At 32.9% G+C, this 19,564-nt stretch overlaps 1 protein-coding gene across 1 annotated transcript; it reads right to left on the bottom strand.

Annotated features, from left to right (window-relative positions):
• Positions 1–11,395: 11,395 nt before the first annotated feature.
• Positions 11,396–15,719, bottom strand: LOC127903890 (uncharacterized oxidoreductase At4g09670-like). Its single transcript, XM_002306696.4, has 2 exons — positions 15,185–15,719; positions 11,396–12,291 (listed from the first exon to the last, which is right to left on the bottom strand). Exons 1-2 carry the CDS (start codon positions 15,644–15,646, stop codon positions 11,677–11,679), a joined length of 1,077 nt encoding a protein of 358 aa, XP_002306732.1. The 5' UTR covers positions 15,647–15,719; the 3' UTR covers positions 11,396–11,676.
• Between the last annotated feature and the right edge of the window lie 3,845 nt (positions 15,720–19,564).

Genomic DNA, 19,564 nt, shown 5'->3' with positions numbered 1-19,564 from the left:
TTCACTTTTTTTGTTTGTCTCTCCAAAATCCCAAAAAACAATCCTAGCAACTCACACCTCAGTCTCTTTACTCCCAATAAACAATGCAATTTCAACAACAAAAAAAAAATAGAGAAGGAAAATCAGGAATTGCAGTCAAAACCAAATGGAACACTAAAAAAAGAGCCAAAACATGTTTGTCATGATTTCAAACAACCACACGAAGCAATTTCTAAACAAAGAGTTAATTTAACAAAAATTTCACAAGTGAAACCAACACCATTTTAAAAATAAAATAAAAGATAAAAACTAACCCCTAAACAATTGCACCTCCCCCACAACTGCTTCAAAAAAAGGACTGTTCAAATGACTCTGGCGAAGGATGAGTCCACTTGGGTCACCAGGTCTCAAACTCATAGTGGAGAAACAATATGAGAGCGAGCCATGATAAGGTATTATTGTAGTAGTGAAAGCAAAATTCAGGATAGGATTATTTAAGGCTTTTGGATTCTAGGTACCGATGATGAGTAAGAAGTTAGAACATGGTGTGTAAGGAGATGGTTGCAAAGGCAGTTTCGTCATTCGTGATAGATCAATATATTTTATATTAAATTTATTTATTTAAAAAGGCCTATAAGTAGAAGGTTAAAGTCAGGGTGATAACTAAACATGTATTAGCTTGATAAATATCAAGCATAATCGACATGAGTCTAATTTTATTTCCAGGTCTACTATTATTGGATTCAACTATGCACTAAAGTATGTGGGTCTCGCAAGATAACAGACCCAACTCCCTTGAGGTTTGGCTACACAATGAGTCCAAACATATATGGGTCTAGCAAGATGTCAGACCCAACTCCCTTGGGCTCGGCTACATGCTCAGCTCGAGTGCATGTAGGCTGACAAGATGTCACACCCAACTCCCTTAGGCTCGACTACACTCTAAGCCTAAATGCATGTTAACTTGACAAAATATCAGACCCAACTCTATTGAACTTGGCCACATGATGAGGTGGGTCTGGCAAGATGTCAGACCCAACTTTTTTAGACTCGGCTACACGTTGAGTTCAAGCTCTTGTGGGTCTGAAAATATATCAAACTCAACTCCCTTCGGTTCGGCTACGCGTGAAGCGCAAACATATTTGGGCCTAGAAAGATGTTGAACCTAATATTTTTGGGTTTAGAATCATTTCAAGTCTAAATATATAGTCGATGGTCTTCATTGGCCTCACAATAGGTCGCAAAGCTATCTATATGACCCTTAACATGACATGTTAAAAGCTTAGGATAGTCATCTCCCTACACTTCTAAGTGTATAAAAGTTCTCTAAGAGTCAGTTATATTTCAATCGACATTAATGCTACAAAATGGTTATTATCATCAACATATGTTGTATATGAAATAAGATTTAAAAGTCTTATATAACTCTATTATTTGGCCATCAGCATTAATGACGTGCAGGGTAATTCTCGTTAACATTAATGCTTTGAAGGATCAGAATGACTTTTGTAAAGACCTCTTAATTAGAATTAAAAGATCAGAAGTCTCATAAAGGATGCCTTGAAGATCCCAATAATGATTGGCACGTACCCAAAATGTCTCACCCTTCAATAGACATGGCTTTAGCCTACAATTCCATAATATAAGGAACACTACCAGAAAATTGATAAATACAAACAGAAATACCGAGGGAATGTTTTCATCGGTACATTTCCGAGAGATTTTACCGACGGAAATATTCCCTCGGTATATACCGACGGAATTACCGTGGGAAAATAATTTAAAACAAAGCAAAAAAAAAAGATGGCATGTCATTTTTACTAACGGAATTACCGATGGAATTACCAACGGAAAATTCCGTCGGTAAATTCCCTCGGTAATTCCATCGGTAAACTGTGAACACTGTTCATCATGTCAATTACAAAGGGAATCACCGACGGAATTTTCCGTCGGTATTTTCCGTAGAGTGTTATTTGGCGGTTTTCTGAAAAAATTCAATTAATTTAAAATTTTCATTTAAATATTACAAACGAAATCACCGACGGATTGAAAAACCGTCGGTAATTGTTGGCGGTTTCTGAAAAAAAATTACGAAATTGAAAATTTAAATTAAATATTACAGATGGAATTACCGACGGAATAATTAAAAAATATTAATATTCAATTATCCGTCGGTAACGCGCCCCAATAAAAAGCCTGAATCCCCTTATTTCACAAGAGACAGACTCATTTCTTCTCCTTATTATTCTTCTTCTTCTTCTTCTTCTACTTCTTCTTCTTCTTCTTCTTCACTATATGTAAAAAACATCAATATATATTTCTTTCTTTTCTTTTCTCTCCTCATCTCCTTCTCTTTTCTTCCATGCTTGGGTATGTCTTCTTCTTCTTTCTTCTTTTATCCTCTTAGTTTTTTTTTTAATTAATATGCTTAACGAAAAATTTTTTCTCTCCTTAGCTTCACTTGCAACTATATTAAGGTAAGATTTTTCTTTTTTCTTCTTTTTCATGATTTTTTTCACTATATTTGTTTTTTATTTTATTTTTAATTGTTTTTGTTCTTAATAATTGTATAAATGTTGTTGTGAGATTTTTTTTTCATATGAGATCAATTTTTAGTTGATTTATTTATAGGATTTTTAAATTTTTAGCAATTGCAACTTATTTTTTTCATATGATTTTTTTAGTTGAATTTATTTTTTTATTTTATTTATTTGTTGCAAATTTGTTTGAGTTGATTTTCTTATTCTTTTTTCCAAGCATTTTGAGTATATATTATACAGTGTTAATTTATGCTAATTTAATTATTTTATAATTTTATAAAATGAATTTTTTTTAAAATGTTTTTAAATAATTACCGACGGAATTACCGACGGCAATTCCATCGGTAATTCCGTCGGTAAATCCGTTGGTAATAAAAAAATATTATTACCGAGGGATATACCGACGAAATGAAGCGGATAAATTTATTTTTTTATTACCAACGGATTTACCGACGGAAAAAAAATTACGGATGAAAGATTCACCGACGGAGCATCTCCGTCGGTGATTTCGTTGGTAAATTAATTACCAACGAAATATGTGTCTTACACCGACGGAAAAATTCCGTCGGTAAAACTGTTAAATCTGGTAGTGGAAGGCCTCTTCTGCACTAGATCAATACAGTTATAAGTATGTGGTATTTGGTCTTGAAATTCCTGACTAGGAAAAGGGTGGTTACTACGAGGAGAAATCGAAGGACTTGTAGGCATTGCACCTTTACTTGCTTAAAGGGCAAGTAATCCTTAGTGCTGGACCAGTAAAGACCCTTGAAGGAAAGGATAGAAGTCTGGACCGAGGATATAGAGCAGTTGAAAGAAGTATTTATGGGACAAGTGGAGGGGGCAATCACCAATGTAGACTCTATTTTGGAGTCACCTCAAAAGCAATTATTGACCAATTTTCTCTTTATTTATAAGATTGATTTTGCTTTCAACATCTCAGGCATGGGCTTGGTCTCCACCATCCCTACAATTCCCACTACATATCACAAATCTAATGAAGAACGCAAATTAAAAATTCAAACCCAATTGTTCCGAGCACTGCAGTAGAACTTATATAAGGGAATGTAGCAGTATCAACTCCAGCAAGTTACGAAATGCATGAAAAGCGCATGTAACACAAAAATCGAAACCCACGATGGAGGAATTTAATAAGATCAGATTCCTATTTCTTTTAATTCTATGCGATCTAAATTAATACTTGAATCTATCTTTACCTGTGTTTGGCGCATGCAAATCCTTTCATGATCTCTTACTCAAAAAACCAAACACTTGACGTGCTTTTTTTAGCATTTAAAAAAAAAAAAAAACCCAATATCTTGCAGAAACTAGCCAGTTTCTAGAGGCCATGTCCGCATCGACCCGTAATTGTGCAACGAACTCATGAATTTAGAGCAAAGATTATACAATGCAACATCTATACCTTGGTGTGGTGGTGCATCTGAATGTGGAATATCCAAGGATTCGATGACGAAGCCAACAATATTTCCTTCGTTTTGGCTTTACAAGCAGACCAGGACGGGGAATGTCAGGGTGAATCTAGTTAGCGTGCTTTTGTATCTTGAGAAAGCAAGCAGAAATGATTTGGGCAGCGGTGATCATTTTCGGTTCGCTTCGGTTTTTACCTCTAAAAAACAACCAAACCGAAAGAAAAAAAAAGAAGAACCCAAACCGAACCGGAACCGGTCCAAACCGACCGGTTTCGATTCGGTTTTTGAGATCCAAAACCGAAAAAACCTACGGTTTTTTTTTCTCTGCGACTGAAATGTACCTCAGTTCAGCATCAAATTTACTCCCACAAAACCTCATTAACATCATAAAAGGAAAGAAAGAAATAGAAAGAAAGTCATGTTAATTGTTATCTTCTCTGAAAAAACAGGATTGCCAACATCAAATGTTGGATACATGAACAGAGAAGGAATGAATCTTGGCTTTGCTACAAAAGAACAAAATGCAAGGGAAACAATAGCAGCAGCAAACATAGTCTTCACATCATTAGCAGCAAAACTCTTTTTTTTTCCATCGGTTTTCCGGTTTTTTTACTCACCCCTAGATTTGGGCATTTAACATGACCTTTACCGAGCGAAATTCCTTGACCTTTACCGAGTAAAATTCCTTGACAAATAATTACTATCTAAAAATACATCTAAGCACGTCAAGTGTATCTTTTTTTGATAATTCAAGGGCTTAATCCAATTAATGTAGAAAAGTAAAATAATATTACGCACTCACCTTTTACTTTTTCTCAAGAATAAGTATTTTTGGGAGATCAGTACTATTTGTGAGAGCACTTTTGCATTTAACTAAACTATATGGAGGCAAATGAACAAATAGAACATGTTGTGGGAAAAGAGGTAAACAAAAAACAATTTGTGGGGAGCAAACCTTAACATACTATGGATTTTGATGACAACAGTGTGGGCAAATGCCTGTAAAAATTTAAAATAAAAGCAAATGTTATTATTTGATAATTTAATTATATATGTATTATATTTAATCCATGTAGATTTTATTTAGCTACTTAACAAAATGCATAAGAAAATAAAATAAAACAAATTATATAAAATACTTAACTATCTAATTTGATCAGATAATTGAAATAATTTCTTTATTGTTTTGAGTTGCTCAATTTTATTTTATTTTTAGTTTTTTTTAGTTTAACGTGGGTGTCCGGGCCAGCTTGCGCGCACCTCGACTAATCCCACGGACCCTAAAGTTAACGACCATGTAAGCCTCCAGTAACCATCATATGAGCAACCACAGGGCTCGAACCTGAGACCACAGAAGGAGCAAACCTCTTGGTCCCAAACTCTTACCACTGGGCCACCACCTAGATGGTTAAGTTGCTCAATTTTAAGTTGCTCAGTCCTTGATTTCTTTATTATAATCAAGAATATTTATCTTAATTATTTCTTTAATATTGCCCACTCTCTAAATCTATCCATGATACTCCCCCATATCATAAACAAATAAATAAATAAAACAAAAAAATAGGGAATAACTGAGAAAAAATTATAATAATCATCTGGATTTGTTTGTGTAGTTTTTTTAATTTATATAGACTGATATTAGTCTTCCAAACCTTACATTCTTCTAACCGGACGTTGTTCCTAAATTAACAGCTCGATAAAATCGGAGAACCGAACTATATGCCAAATAAGCTCCTTCATATTTTATATTTTCTAATTAATTGACTGGTCAATATTGGAAACCATTTTTTATAAGGAAATCTCCAAGGTTATTTGGGGTTCAATGTAAAAAAAGCACCAAGGTTAGATTGAGCAAAGAGACATCAACTTTAAGAACTTCCAATGAAATTCAAATTGTTTAGGATGAACATAAGAGATTCACTCAGATATTACTTTTTATAAACAATGATAATTGTTAACAATATGTGAATCAATTGTGATAAAAAAAAAAATATCACCATTATTGAGAAAATTCTTTGATCGTTGATATCGAAATTCAATTTTGATGTGTTCAATGTAGAAATCTAAGGATATTTATGAACTTTTCATTGATACATTGAAAAGTTCCTTACCAATTCATAAGCGAAAAATGAATTGAAAAGACAAATAAAATGATGTTCAACATCTTTATTGATGGCTTGTCATATGATGTTGTAGGAATTCATGGTATTTAATCACTACTTATAGGAATCACATGAGTGGAAATAAGTCATCTTCTTTGATTTAGATAAATTTTATCAAGATTTTATAAAGTCTGAATTTTTCTTTACAAGAAAAGGAATTGCAACAATAACATGCCATCTTTAATTATTATTATTATTTCATAATTAAAAACAATTTTACTCAGCATTGGTCAGCTTTAAGAAAACAAGAATGGGTTTTATATCAAAAAACAAAAGAATTGAAGATGACAAATTGGTCTTGATTTATAAAGTAAACATGATGGCTAATCGATTATTTCCTCTATATTTTCAATATGTTACTCATTCATGTTTTTCTATTAGATTAAAAAAGGAAGCATGGCTATGATATTTTCACTATAGACATTTTAATTTTAGTGGATTAAAAATTTTATATCAAAAAAATTTGATAACGGGTCTTACTTGAATTACAACTCCTTCTCAAGTTTATGAAGAATGTGTTGTTAACAAATAACAACAAAATAAATTTTCACGAGGAAAATCATAGTGATCAAATAAGCTATTGGGGTTTATTTATTTTGATATTTGCGGGTCAATAACTCTATTTTTTTAATAGAGATAAAAAGACATATAATCATCTTTATTGATAATTATAGTCGGAAATTTTGAGTTTATTTTTTACAAGAAAATATGAAGCTTTTGAAACCTTTAAAAAATATGAAACACTTATTGAGAATGAAGACAAAACAATAAAAGTTTTTCAACAGGTCGTGATGAAGAGTATAACTCACATGAATTTGCAAATTTTTATAAGATTCATAAAATCAAGAAGCAACTTTCCACAGCTTATACACCTCAACAAAATAGTGTTTGTGAAAGGAAAAATCATATTAGTATTGATATGGTATGAAGTCTTTTGACAAGAAATGACCCACCAAAATTTTATTGGCTTGAAGTAGTAAATTGAAGCATTCATATTTTAAATAGAATTCCCACACTATTGTTAAAGATAAAATACAAGAGAAAGCTTGGAGTGGAAGATTGATGATAAGTCATCTAAGAATATTTGGGTGCATTGTTTATGCCTATATTCCAATCGAAAGAGGAAAAAACTTGATGATAAATGAGAAAAAATATATTTTTCTTGGTATTTGTGATTATTCAAAAGCTTATAAAATATATAATTCTAACACCATTAAATTTGTTATTAGTCAAGATATTATTTTTTATAAAATTTAATTTTGGACATAAAACAATGGTGGTTAATCAAAATATTATAGTGTATTTAGATAGTAATAACAATGAAATAAAAGAAGTTTAAGGAGAAAGCACCACAACTAGTAGATGATCAAAACACAACTAATAGTTAAAGATCATATGTAACAACCCCGATTTTTAAAACAATGTTCACATAGATTCCAGGATAATAAGAAGAAACAAAATAAGAAATTTTTTTTATAATAAAAATCTGACAACATTTTCTTTATATGAACAGATACCAAAATACTATCAATACCATTTAGTTTCTCATGAATAATATACTAAATCCATAGTTTAGCAGCCTAGACTTAAGCAATTATTATTTAACCAATGCTTTCCATATTTTCATTTAATAAAATCTAAGAAAAATACATGCAATATAATTAATTACTCACAACAATTGGAATTCATGCATCATATAATTTAGATACTAAACATAAATCTGTTACATAAGAATTTAACAAAATAAAGTATTAATTTACACATATAAGTCAGAATTGATGTTAATTACAATCCAAAAAGAAATTTCTCCATTAACTTATTAAACTAAATAGATGTACAAAAGAGGCATCTATACATCAACTAGGAAATATGATAATAAGATAAATTTTCACATTAATTTATAAAAGCACCATAAAACTAATTAAACAATTGAATAATTTATGCAACACTTTGTCAATTTCTTTTAAACAACTCAGTATTTAGGTTTCTAATTTCAATAACAAATTTCCATAATGTCCCATTTAACATGACACCAATTCCAAACCAGGAAACTGGTTATACCAATCACCCATTCCCAGAGTATCAATCAAATCATTAAGAAACTAGTTCAACCAATAGCCCAATCACAGGGCACCAATCCTATCACCAAGAAACTAGTACAACCAATATTCACATAATAAACTTGCATAAAAAAAATTCTGACATGCATTTTACAAGAAACTTGAAAACAAATTTATAAGAGACTTTTAAAATAATTGTCTAAGGTGTCGAGCACTTACCTGAACTATGTGCTCTATTATTCGTCCCCTGCTACTATTTGGTGCCCACGATCTTACATGTAACAACAGGTACACTTTATTAATTTCAAGCTTTGTCCAAACATACAACATTTTCCATTTTCATTCCCTCAAAAATTCAACATTTTCAATCAAGAACAACTCCAACCAAGAGTTAACAGTTTACAAATTTTAGGTAGCTCAACATAATTGACTTATAATACTATTTAGTACTTTGATTATAACTAGAGTTATATAACTCAGTTTTATGTGTGGTTTCTTTCTTTAAAAAGATACAACATAGTTCTACAACTTTGAGCAAGATTATTAAACCCAGTTTTGTTATCTACATGCCTAAATTCACAAATTACAGAAGTAAAAAAAAAAATTGTTTTACTGATTTTGATTTAGATCCTTCTTCAATTTTTATCTCATATCTAGCGTTTTGTCACTCTAATTTAAGCAAGGTCAGTTGTGTTTGAAAGGTAACATCCATGTATACAACTTTTATAATAAAATTATCTCAAATTCTATCATCTTAGAGTCCTAATCTTAATAGAGAAACCGAGAGACAATCTGTCTATTTTTTTTCTAAGTTTAACAAGTTTTTACTTGTTTCCCCATGCATTTTCTCGTCATTTTCAGCAATCATAACATATAATACCTTCATATATCATCATTTAACATAAATCTTAAACCCATCAACCTCATCAAACTCATTCATTAAAATGAAAACTCTATTTACTAACCCTTATAAACCTCTTATCCCAATAAGTATGTCTTCATTAGGGTTCTCCAATACAAAGAATTGTTATTGGTCAACTTCAAGAAGATAATTTGATGAGTATTAGAGAGAGGGATCATAAAAGCACCACCATAATAAAGACTGGAAATGGCAGCAGCAGCAACTAAGAGAAAAGATGCCTCAATTGATTCAATAGCATTTGGAATAGAGGTTGGCGACGCAAAAAACAATGATGGAGGAGCAATCAGTGCTATGAAACTAGGAGGATAAGCCATCAACATAGTAGGTGCAGATGAGGTTGTTAATATACCAAAAAAAATTAGAAAATGTCATAATTTGATTGTGATTAGAATCCATAAAGAGTTCTGCCAAAAATAAGGTTTTGATACCATGTTGAGCAGAGCATATAAGATATAGTGTATGAGTATAATAAAAGTCTCAATGAATAGACAACAACCATCCTCTTTGTCTACAACAATAAACATACAACGCACTAAACATAATTATATTCCTATATAAGGTAATTCCTATAATAAAAACTCACTCATTACTAAATTGAATGTTTAAAAATATCAATTTAAGGGAGGGATTGTTGAGATATTAATTGAAATCGTAATATAAGTAGGAATCCTTGATATAAAAAAAATTGTATTAGACTAGTTAACTAGAATCCTTGTTTAACTAGTTAAATTAAATCTTTATTAGATTATGATAGTTAAATGTTGTAATCTTCTTATAAATATAAGGGTCAATAAATTCAAAATTTAAAAGTGTTGAATCAATCAAAGCTTGGAAGGTGAAATATTTGTGTGTTTTAGGTTTTAATATAACTCTGGACGAGTTTTATAATTATTTATAGCCTTTTTTGAGAAACTTGTATATGTTGTTAGTGAACATGTCATGTAGACAATTGATTGGTTACATGTAGCACTAATTTTATTCATGTAAAACATATTTATTATTAATAAAAGCTTTCTTTATCTTTAATATTTATTTATATTTTATTAATGAATCTAATGTTTAATTAATGAATCTAAAGTAAAGATAAAATTCAAGAGGCAAAAATAATTTTCAAAGAAAATTATAAAGATGTTATAATTATGAGATTCTGATTGCATCAAAGCATTGTTCCTAAATGTTTCTGGTCAATGTTCTATTAATATTGAAAATTAATTAGAGTTGTTTAGACCGGTGCATATTATGCTCCTTCCTTTATGAAAACAAACAGTTGTTCTCATAAATTGAGGTATGAGGGATACCTGGAATTAATATGCAAATGTTTTTCATATAACATATACACTGAATTGACCCACAAGCATGTATATTGAACTGACCCGCAAAATAATTCAATATAGAAAAATCACTTATGTCTATGGAAAAGGCTCTCACAATAGTTGTACAAGTTATTCTTAGAATTGATGTCACTAAATTATCTTATAAAATGAGTGTTATGCTTTGATCATGATCACATGTTATCCTTATTAAGGGTAACAAACAAGTAGATATTGAGTATATCATAAAATAGATGAAAGTATTTGAGTATTCAAGAGATGATTCATCACATTAGATGGATTAGAAAAAATGTTTCATATGTTCTTAAATAGTATTGATTGTGAAATCCTTAGTCAAGGTGGAATGAATTTTGAAAAGAGTTTGAAAATCGTTTTCAAAGAATCAATGACTATAATGTTGAAAACCAACATGATTTAACAAAACAGACATACTATATGTTATATATCTAAATCGGGCTTTTTCTGAGCTGCCAAGCAGGCTCATTCGACAGAGACTAGTCGGTAAAACTGTAGAGGAGTAAATCGAAAGAGCATAGTGAGACTTCGGGAGGTTCTTCGAGGTCATTACTTTGTCTTAGCAGAAACAGAACCGCGGAGTGTCAAAGAATCATCTCTACCTAATAGTTTAAGCTGTTAGATGAGGTTCTAAGATATGATTTATATTATTCTCTAACACATCTCCTCAAGTAAAAGCTTTTTGGGCTTAAAACTTGCACAGATCCCCATTACATTGTGCTTAATTTTTATTAAATAAACGAGGATAGAGAGATTCGAACTCGTGACCGCTTGGTCATCAATGCTTTGATATCATGTCAAAGAATCATCTCAACCCAATAGCTTAAGTTATTAGATGAAGTCCTAAAATATGATTTATATTATTCTCTAACACAGGGTAACTAGCATTTCCAACTCCCTAGCACAAAATATTTCTTTAAAAGAAAACTCAATTCTAAAAACAAATTCACATGGCCATGTAATAAAGCAGAAATCCTAAATATATAATATTTAAGTAGACAAGATGAGCTTCAAAACGAATGAAAATCCATTATGTGGATTTCATTCGAAATCACAATCAAAGCTTGAAGCCACATTTTTTTTTAAAGGACACATCAAGCAATCATCAAACACTGTTACAGACATTCCCATGCCACAAATCTCAATTGCAAAGAAATGGACAAAATGGCAATTGTGTTATTTGACAATAGATAGAGTCCAGTCCAATGAAAGGAAGCAGCACCAGCAAGAAATGTCTTGATTAAATCTCAACAGGCTTTGAACCTTGGGCAATTGACGTCGTGACTGCATCCAGTATAAGCTGTGTCTTCCTGCTTATACTCGGCCACTTTGGATCGGGTTTTGCGCCATTTGCTTTAATATTTCCAACCAAGCGGGCAAATTCTGTCACCATGCAAGCTTCCTGGGGGAGATCTGTGGTTACAGTGTGCTGGCTTGGCAGAGGCACCCAACCTGTCACAAGATCTGTGAACCCAGATTTTGAAACTGTTGTGAACGACGCTTCCTTCTCTCCAAAAGGAATTATGAAATCATTGAGATGCAAAGTCCCCGCTGTTCCAATAGCAGTAATATCCATTGTCAAATGAGCCAAAAAAGAGCAATGGAAAGTTGCCACTTTCCCATCTTCCCAATGCAGAGCAGCACCACAAGACAAAATAACCCCTGCTTCATTTAAAACAGGCCCAGGCAACGCTGTTACAGTTTTCGGCAGTTCATAGTCAACGGCCCAGAGAATTGACCTGATGCCATACCAGCCCGCATCACCGAGAGCACCGAGAGCATCAAGATCTGACTTCACACGAATGTCATTTTTGAGAAAATCCTCATCACCAGCAAATGTAAAGCAGCTGTGCATCTGCAAGACTCCAAAGAAATCTTATGACACCAAAAACTTGTGTATAGTAGAAATTGATTTGCTGCTGGCTTTGCATGAGAAAGCAAACACATAATATCTTCACAACTCTCCCACAACAGTCTTATACTGTACCCCAGTCCTTGTGCATTGATTTCATATTTAAACTTGTCAATATTTTTTTTCCTAATGGCTACACTGAAGAATTAACTTAGCAAACACGAAAATCATAAACAATCAGGTCAAGGACGCCTAAAAGACCCTTCGTTTTCAAGGCTTTAAAGAAGTCCATATTGTGCTTGGTTTAGATCTTCGGATTTAACAAACCCAACCTAGCTCACTCATGCTTAGCTTCCATATCATCCCAAATGGATGTCAGCACAAAGTGTTCTACCAAATGGGATTTTATGACAACAATAGATCATTAACTTGCATCAAAAAAAAATTAAAACGTAAAAAAATAATTAGGCATTGTTAACATGTTTTCTAGTAGAAATAAAAAATATATACAAACCGTGTTGGAATTCACTCAATATGACCCAGTTAACTTGGTGAATCCAAAAACAATCAGAACGACCAGTAAAAATATAATTTGACTAAAACAAATTCAAGACATCTTTTTGAAAAAAAAAAATAAGGCGGCAACTCATAGAAAACAAATTGAAATAAATTATGGAGCACAATCTCTGATAAACTCAATGTTAAATGATGAAATTAAAAAAATGACCCAAACAATTACTAGAGTCAACTCAGATTAACTTGTCAAACCCACAACTCGAGTCATGAAACTGTGATAACCTCATAGAAAATAAATCAAAACAAATTATAAAATTTAATTCTCAATCAACCCAATGTTAAAGTATGGAACTAGAAAAAAAAAGTTCATTTAAAAAAAAATGACACGAAAACAAACAACCCGAATCAATTCGGGTTAACCCTCCAAACTTGCAATTTGAGTCATGGACCCAGGATAATTTCATAAAAAGCAAATTGAAACAAATTATAAAGTTTAATTCCTAATAAATTCAATATTAAAGAATGAATTTGAAAAAAAAATTCTAAATTAAAAAAAAAAAAAAAAACATTGCTCAGAAGGATCTAAACACTGAATTCACCTCTTGTTTTAGATTTTGTTAAGAATAATAATATATTTGATAAAAATGGGTAGAAAGAAACCATATAACACATAATGATTCCAAGTTAATCTCTCTGTATAAGATACGCAAATTAAACAGATTCAGGCACTATTTGTTTTTGTGTTTCACTTGAAAAAATATCAATTTGATTATTATTTTTTAATATTTTCTTATAGTTGTGATGTAATGATGTAAAAAATAATAAAAAAATCATTTTCATGTATTTTCAAGCATAAAAACACTTTTAAAAAACATCATATACCACAATATCAAACACACACTTAATCACACATGCACCCAACCCAACTCTCCAAGTCCATAATTTTAGAATTCCCTTTAAAGGAAAAGCTTTCAGTGATAGAGCAATCCACAAATTCCCAGTGCGCGTGGAAATGTTATCAATACCCAATTCTTGACTTCTCACGAGGCCTGTGCCCAATCCCTGCTAACCATCCCACTCAAAACATTCCAAACAAGCATGGAAACGGGGGCTAAGATGGTGTCATCAACAGAACATTTGGGATGCATTGGGTTTCAAAATAACCTGGCGGTGTCGGAAAAGCTTTTGCCAAATTAAAACACGAGTTCGAAGTTTCAATGCCAGCCAATATACGTTGGATGATCCATTTTGGTTTCAGTGGAATAGGATTGTAAAACATTTACAAAATTTGATATCATTGTAAATTCTGGTTTCCTAGCAAGAGCAATGGGCAAAAGGCATAGGGTTATAATTAATGCAAACCTAGCCAGAAACGAAGATTAGCAAACTGCTAAATTCACAGGTTAGCTAAGAATGAAGCAGCAGCATCAATGCACTTCAAAAAAGAATATATCTACCACGTTACAAATAAAAGTTTAAAACCACTTTTAAAGAACAGAAGACCTCAACCAATCCCATGATACAAAAAAAAATCAAAATCAAAATTTAAAGTTTTGTTTGAGCATAAATAAGCTATAGCATAAAAATCACAGTACTGCTACGAGAAAAACATGGTAGCTTTATTGTACCTCACATTATTTCACCAATTAACTACACAATGGCATAACCCTATCATTCTAACTAATGCAAACCAAGACAACAAGAGCTAAGTTTGGTTGGCGAATGGTGTCAATGATGATGAAGTAGCGAAACTTCAAATAACGAGGTCAACCTTCTCATGGCTAGGTAGGTTAGAGGGATGAAAATCAGGAGTGGAGCAGATGAACTGTGTACCAACAAAACAAGTCCCCCTAAACAGGATGAGGAACCTCTGGTAATTAAGTCAAATATATGGAGGAAATGGTAATGCAACGTATAGCGAAAGATATAAAATCAGTGTTTCTCAAGCATTATGTTACAGTCTGGATATTGGAGTAGATCCAAAATAGACTACAATTCCCCGAGTCACATCGTCCTATCATAGATGGGGCCGGGAATACGATATAAAATGACATTTTTTTACAATTACTTCATCTTATATATCTAGAATTAGAGACAAAAGGATTCTTTTGTCCAATCAATAACAGATGGATACATGATGCAAGCTAAGAAATCAAATAAAACCCTATTTTTGGCAAAATGTTAACTCTCCCTAATACAAATCCAAAAAAAAGAAATCAGCCATAAATGTAAATATTGGATATACTGCATAAAACGTACGCTAAGTAATTCTATCCAAATAACTTAGCTATAAACAGCACAAAATCCATAATTGACTGAAAATAACAAAATCACCCAAAAGAAATACTAATAATAACAAAAGAAAAGATTTAAAACTTACATTTTTTAGCTCTCCAAACCGCTCCTTATCGTTCAAGAACTCTTTCATCTTATGAGTTCTAGGATTATGTATCCACATGGTTCCATCCATAATTTGCACTCCGTTTGCCTCACAAGCCTCCACGATTTTATCAAGCTCTGTAACATTAAGCCCAACAGGCTTCTCCAACAAGATATGCTTCTTCTTCTGGGCAACCAAGCATGCCCATTTGACGTGAAGGCTGGTGGGCAAAGGGACATAGACGGCATCGATTTCTGGGTCGTCGAGGAGGTCCTCATAAGAGCCATAAATCTTGGCGCTGGGTGGAAAGTTGTTGGCTTTGGCAAAAGCGGAGGCTTTATCCAAGGAGCGGCTAGCGACAGCAGAGAGTTCAGCGTTGGGTGCTAAAGTAATTGCGCGAGACAATTTTCGGGCAATATCTGCGCACCCGATTATTCCAAACCGGATTGGTTTTTCGGCCATTTGATTATTTGGAGTCTCAGGAGAGCAGGTGGTAGAAGTAATGGTTTTTTTTTTTTATTATGGCTTCTATTTATAGATAGGGGATCCAATGACCACCGAGCGAGAGTTCTATTCATAGATAGGGATCCAATGACCACCATATAAATTATATATTATAGTTTTGTTTAATAATTTTATTTAATATTTTTATTTAGATTAATGTAGGTGTCCGGAGCAGTTTGCACGCATCTCGACTAATCCCACGAGTCCTGAAGTTAACGACCATGTAAATTCTCAGTGGCTTTGAAGTTTGTAGCACTTAAACCGGTAAAATGTTGAAATATATATATTTTATTTTATATTTTAAATGTTTGGGTGAAATGGTTTTTTAATACATATTAAAGTTTTGTTAATTAAATAGTTATGAGTTTAAATTTTTTTAATTTTATTTTTTTAATTAAAATTAATTAATAATACAAAATAATATAAATATATATAAATTTCAAATTTAAAAAGTTTTTATTTTAAAAAATAATATAAATTATATTTTAAAATCTTACAAAACTTTTACATAAAACAATTATTTTACATCACACTCCTCTTTTGATTGTTATAAATCGATAAAACTGTCCCTCAAAAACAAACCTCACTCTGCACTCGTTCTGCTTGTCTCTCTAAAATCCCAGAAAACAATCCTTACAGGTCACACCCCAGTCTCTTTGCTCCCCGTAAACAATGCAGTTTCAATAAAAAGAAAGAAAAAAGGAAAATCAGGAATTGCAGCCACAACCAAATGCAGCACTAAAAAATAGAACAAAAGATGAAAATTAACCCTAAACAATTGTGCCTCCCCCGCAGCTGCTTCAAAGAGAGGACTGTTGAAATGACCCCCGCAAAGGATGAGTCCAATTGGGTCATGAGGTCTCAAACTCATGGTGGAGAAACAGCATGAGAGCGAGCCATGATAAGAGAATTATTATTGTGGCAGTGAAAGCAAAATTCGGGATAAGATTATTTAAGGCTTTTGGATTTTAGGAACAGGAAGTGGTGAGTAAGAAGACAGAACAGGGTGTGTAAGGAAAGGGTTGCAGAGGCGGTTTCGTGATAGATAAATGTATTTTATATTAAATTTATTTATTTAAAGAGACATATGAATAGAAGGGACAAAAGACAGTGCCATAACTTAATATATACGAGCTTGATAAATATCAAGTCTAGGGTCTAATTTTATTTTCAAGTCTATTAATTATTGGATTGAACTACATACTGAAGTCAAGAGCATGTGGGTCTAGCAAGGTACTAAACCTAATATTTTTTAGCTCAATTATATGCTAAGTTCAAATATTTATAGGTCGCAAGATGTCAAACCCAACTCCTTTAGGCTTGGCTACACACTAAGTCCAAACATATATAGGCCTAGTAAGATAATAGACCTAACTCCTTTGGGCTCAGCTACACACTCAGCCTAAGTGTATGTGGACTTGGCAAGATGTCACACCCAACTCTTTTAGGCTCGGCTATATGTTGAGCTCATGCTTTTGTGGGTTTGACAAGGTGTCAAACTCAACTCTCTTGAACTCAGCTACGCGCGAAGCCCCAGTACATTTGAGCCTGGAAAGATGTTGAACCTAACATTCTTAAGTTTAGATTCATTCCAAGTCCAAACATATAATTGATGGTCTTTATTAGCCTCATATTATGTCGCAAGGCTATCTATATGACCCTTAACATGGCATGTTAAAAGCTTAGGATAGTCATCTTCCTACACCCTTGAGTGTATAAAAGTTCTCTAAGAAACAGTTATATTTCAATCAACATTAATGCTACGAAAGGGTTATTCCTATCAACATTAATGTTATGTATGAAATAAGATATAAAAGTTTTTTATAACTCTATTATTTGTCCATCAGCACTAATGATATGTGAAGGTAATTCTTATCAACATTAATGCTTTAAAGGATCAGGATGACTCTTATGAAGACCTAGTTAATTGGAATTAAAGGATCAAAAGTCTCGTAAAGAGTCCCATAAAGAATGACTTGGAGATCTCATTCATGATTGGCATGTACCCAAGATGCCTTAACCTTTAATAGACATGGCTTTAGCCTACAATTCCATAATAGGAAGGCCTCTTCTACACTAGATAAATGTAGCCATAAGCATGCGGTACTTGGTCTCTAAATTCCTTACTCGAAAAAAGGTGGCTACTATGAGGGGAAACCGAGGGACTTTTAGGCATTGCACCTCCACTTGCTTAAAAGGCAAGTAGTCTTTAGTTCTGGACTAGTAAGGGCCCCTAAAGGAAAGGATAGAAGTCTAAACTGAGGCTATAGGGTAGTTGAAAAAAGTATTTCTGGGATAAATAGAGGGGGCAATCACCAATGTAGGCTTCATCTTGGAGCCACCTTAATAGCAATTACTAACCAATTTTCTCTTTACCTATAAGACTGATTTTGCTTTCAACATCTCAAGCATGCCCGAAATCAGTCCGGACATAGCTACTTATAGACTCTAGGTCAACCCAACTTACTTTCTTATCCACCAGAAAAGAGAAATTTTAAGGGGGAAATACAATAGGCAATAACACTAGAAGTGGATAAACTATTGACTGTTAGGTTCATCCAGGAAGTCATGTATCTGGATTGGATAGTTAATATGGTTGTGATAAAAAAGAGCATTGAAAAGTGGAGAATATGTGTAAACTTCATCAACATGAACAAGGCATGTCTAAATGATAGCTCTCATCTTTCAAAGATTGACAAATTGATGGATCCCGCAACTAGTTTTAAGTTCTTGATCTCTTTGAATTCTAATTTAGGGTATCATCGAATCCCTATACATCTAGAAGATGAGAAGAATACTTCTTTCATCATAGAAGAAAGAACTTTTTTGCTACCGTGCAATGCCTTTCAGCATGAAAAATACAAGAGCTCCCTACCAGTGGATGGTCAACAAAGTGTTTAAGCACCAAATTGGAAAGAATATGAAGACCTATATGAATGACTTGCTAGTAAAAAGCATGACTTTTAAACAACACATGAGGGACTCAAAAGAGATTTTTTTTTGTTATGAGCAGTTATCAGATGAAGTTGAATCAAGCCAAATATGTATTTATCATCAATGAGGAAAATTTTTAGGTTTCTAGTAAGCAGCAAAGGAATAGAACCTAACCTTAAGAAGATCTAAGCAATCTTTCATATGACTTCTCCTTAGAAGATCAAAAATGTTCAACGTCTCACTAGAAGGTTGGTTTCCCTGAACAGATTCATATCTGAGCCAGGGGAAAGCAATCTACCTTTCTTCAAGACCTTAAAAAATATTATAAACTTTGAGTGGACACCGGAATTCCATAAAGCTTTTGAGGAGCTCAAATACATCTATCCTGACTTAAGATTTGGTCACAACCAAGAGAAAATAAAGGCATACTTCTTTACCTTGGGGCTTCTGATCAAACAGTCAGTTCAGTATTAGTTAAAGAGAAAAAGGGTATATAACATCTTGTCTACTACTCCATCTGAACCTTTCAGTATACCAAGACTAGATAATTAAAAGTGAAAAAAGGTGGTTTTAGCTTTGGTGAGTGCCTCTGGAAAACTTAAACCATATTTCCAAACTCACCAAATTACAGTACTAACAAATTAGCATTTATAACAAATCTTGCACAAGCCAAACATGTCTAGAATGGCTGGTGAAATGGACTATTGAGTTAGGAGAGTACAGACTTCTATATCATCCAAGAACAACTATTAAACAACAAGCTTTGAAGACTTTATAGCTGAATGTTCCTTTGGGAATAAGGACCAGGATAAGCCTGTCCCAACAGCTGAGCAGTCGACCCCTTCAGACCATGTAATTGATCCCACCTTGGAAATTATATGTTGATGGATCCTCCAGTTCTAAAGGCAGTGGCACTGGAATAGTGCTTATGAGCCCTCACAG

The sequence above is a fragment of the Populus trichocarpa genome, chromosome 5 (assembly GCF_000002775.5).
Source record: "Populus trichocarpa isolate Nisqually-1 chromosome 5, P.trichocarpa_v4.1, whole genome shotgun sequence".
NCBI classification, from domain to species: domain Eukaryota; kingdom Viridiplantae; phylum Streptophyta; class Magnoliopsida; order Malpighiales; family Salicaceae; genus Populus; species Populus trichocarpa.
Note: the sequence above shows the minus strand (reverse complement) of the source record. Positions and strands in the feature narration are given on the sequence as shown.

Bases quoted from the DNA above. Each gene is read 5' to 3' on its own strand.
- LOC127903890 (XM_002306696.4), bottom strand. From the start codon at position 15,646: ATGGCCGAAAAACCAATCCGGTTTGGAATAATCGGGTGCGCAGATATT. The intron at 12,292-15,184 runs GTAAGTTTTAAA...GGAGTCTTGCAG, and splicing joins GGTTTGGAGAGCTAAAAAAT to ATGCACAGCTGCTTTACATT.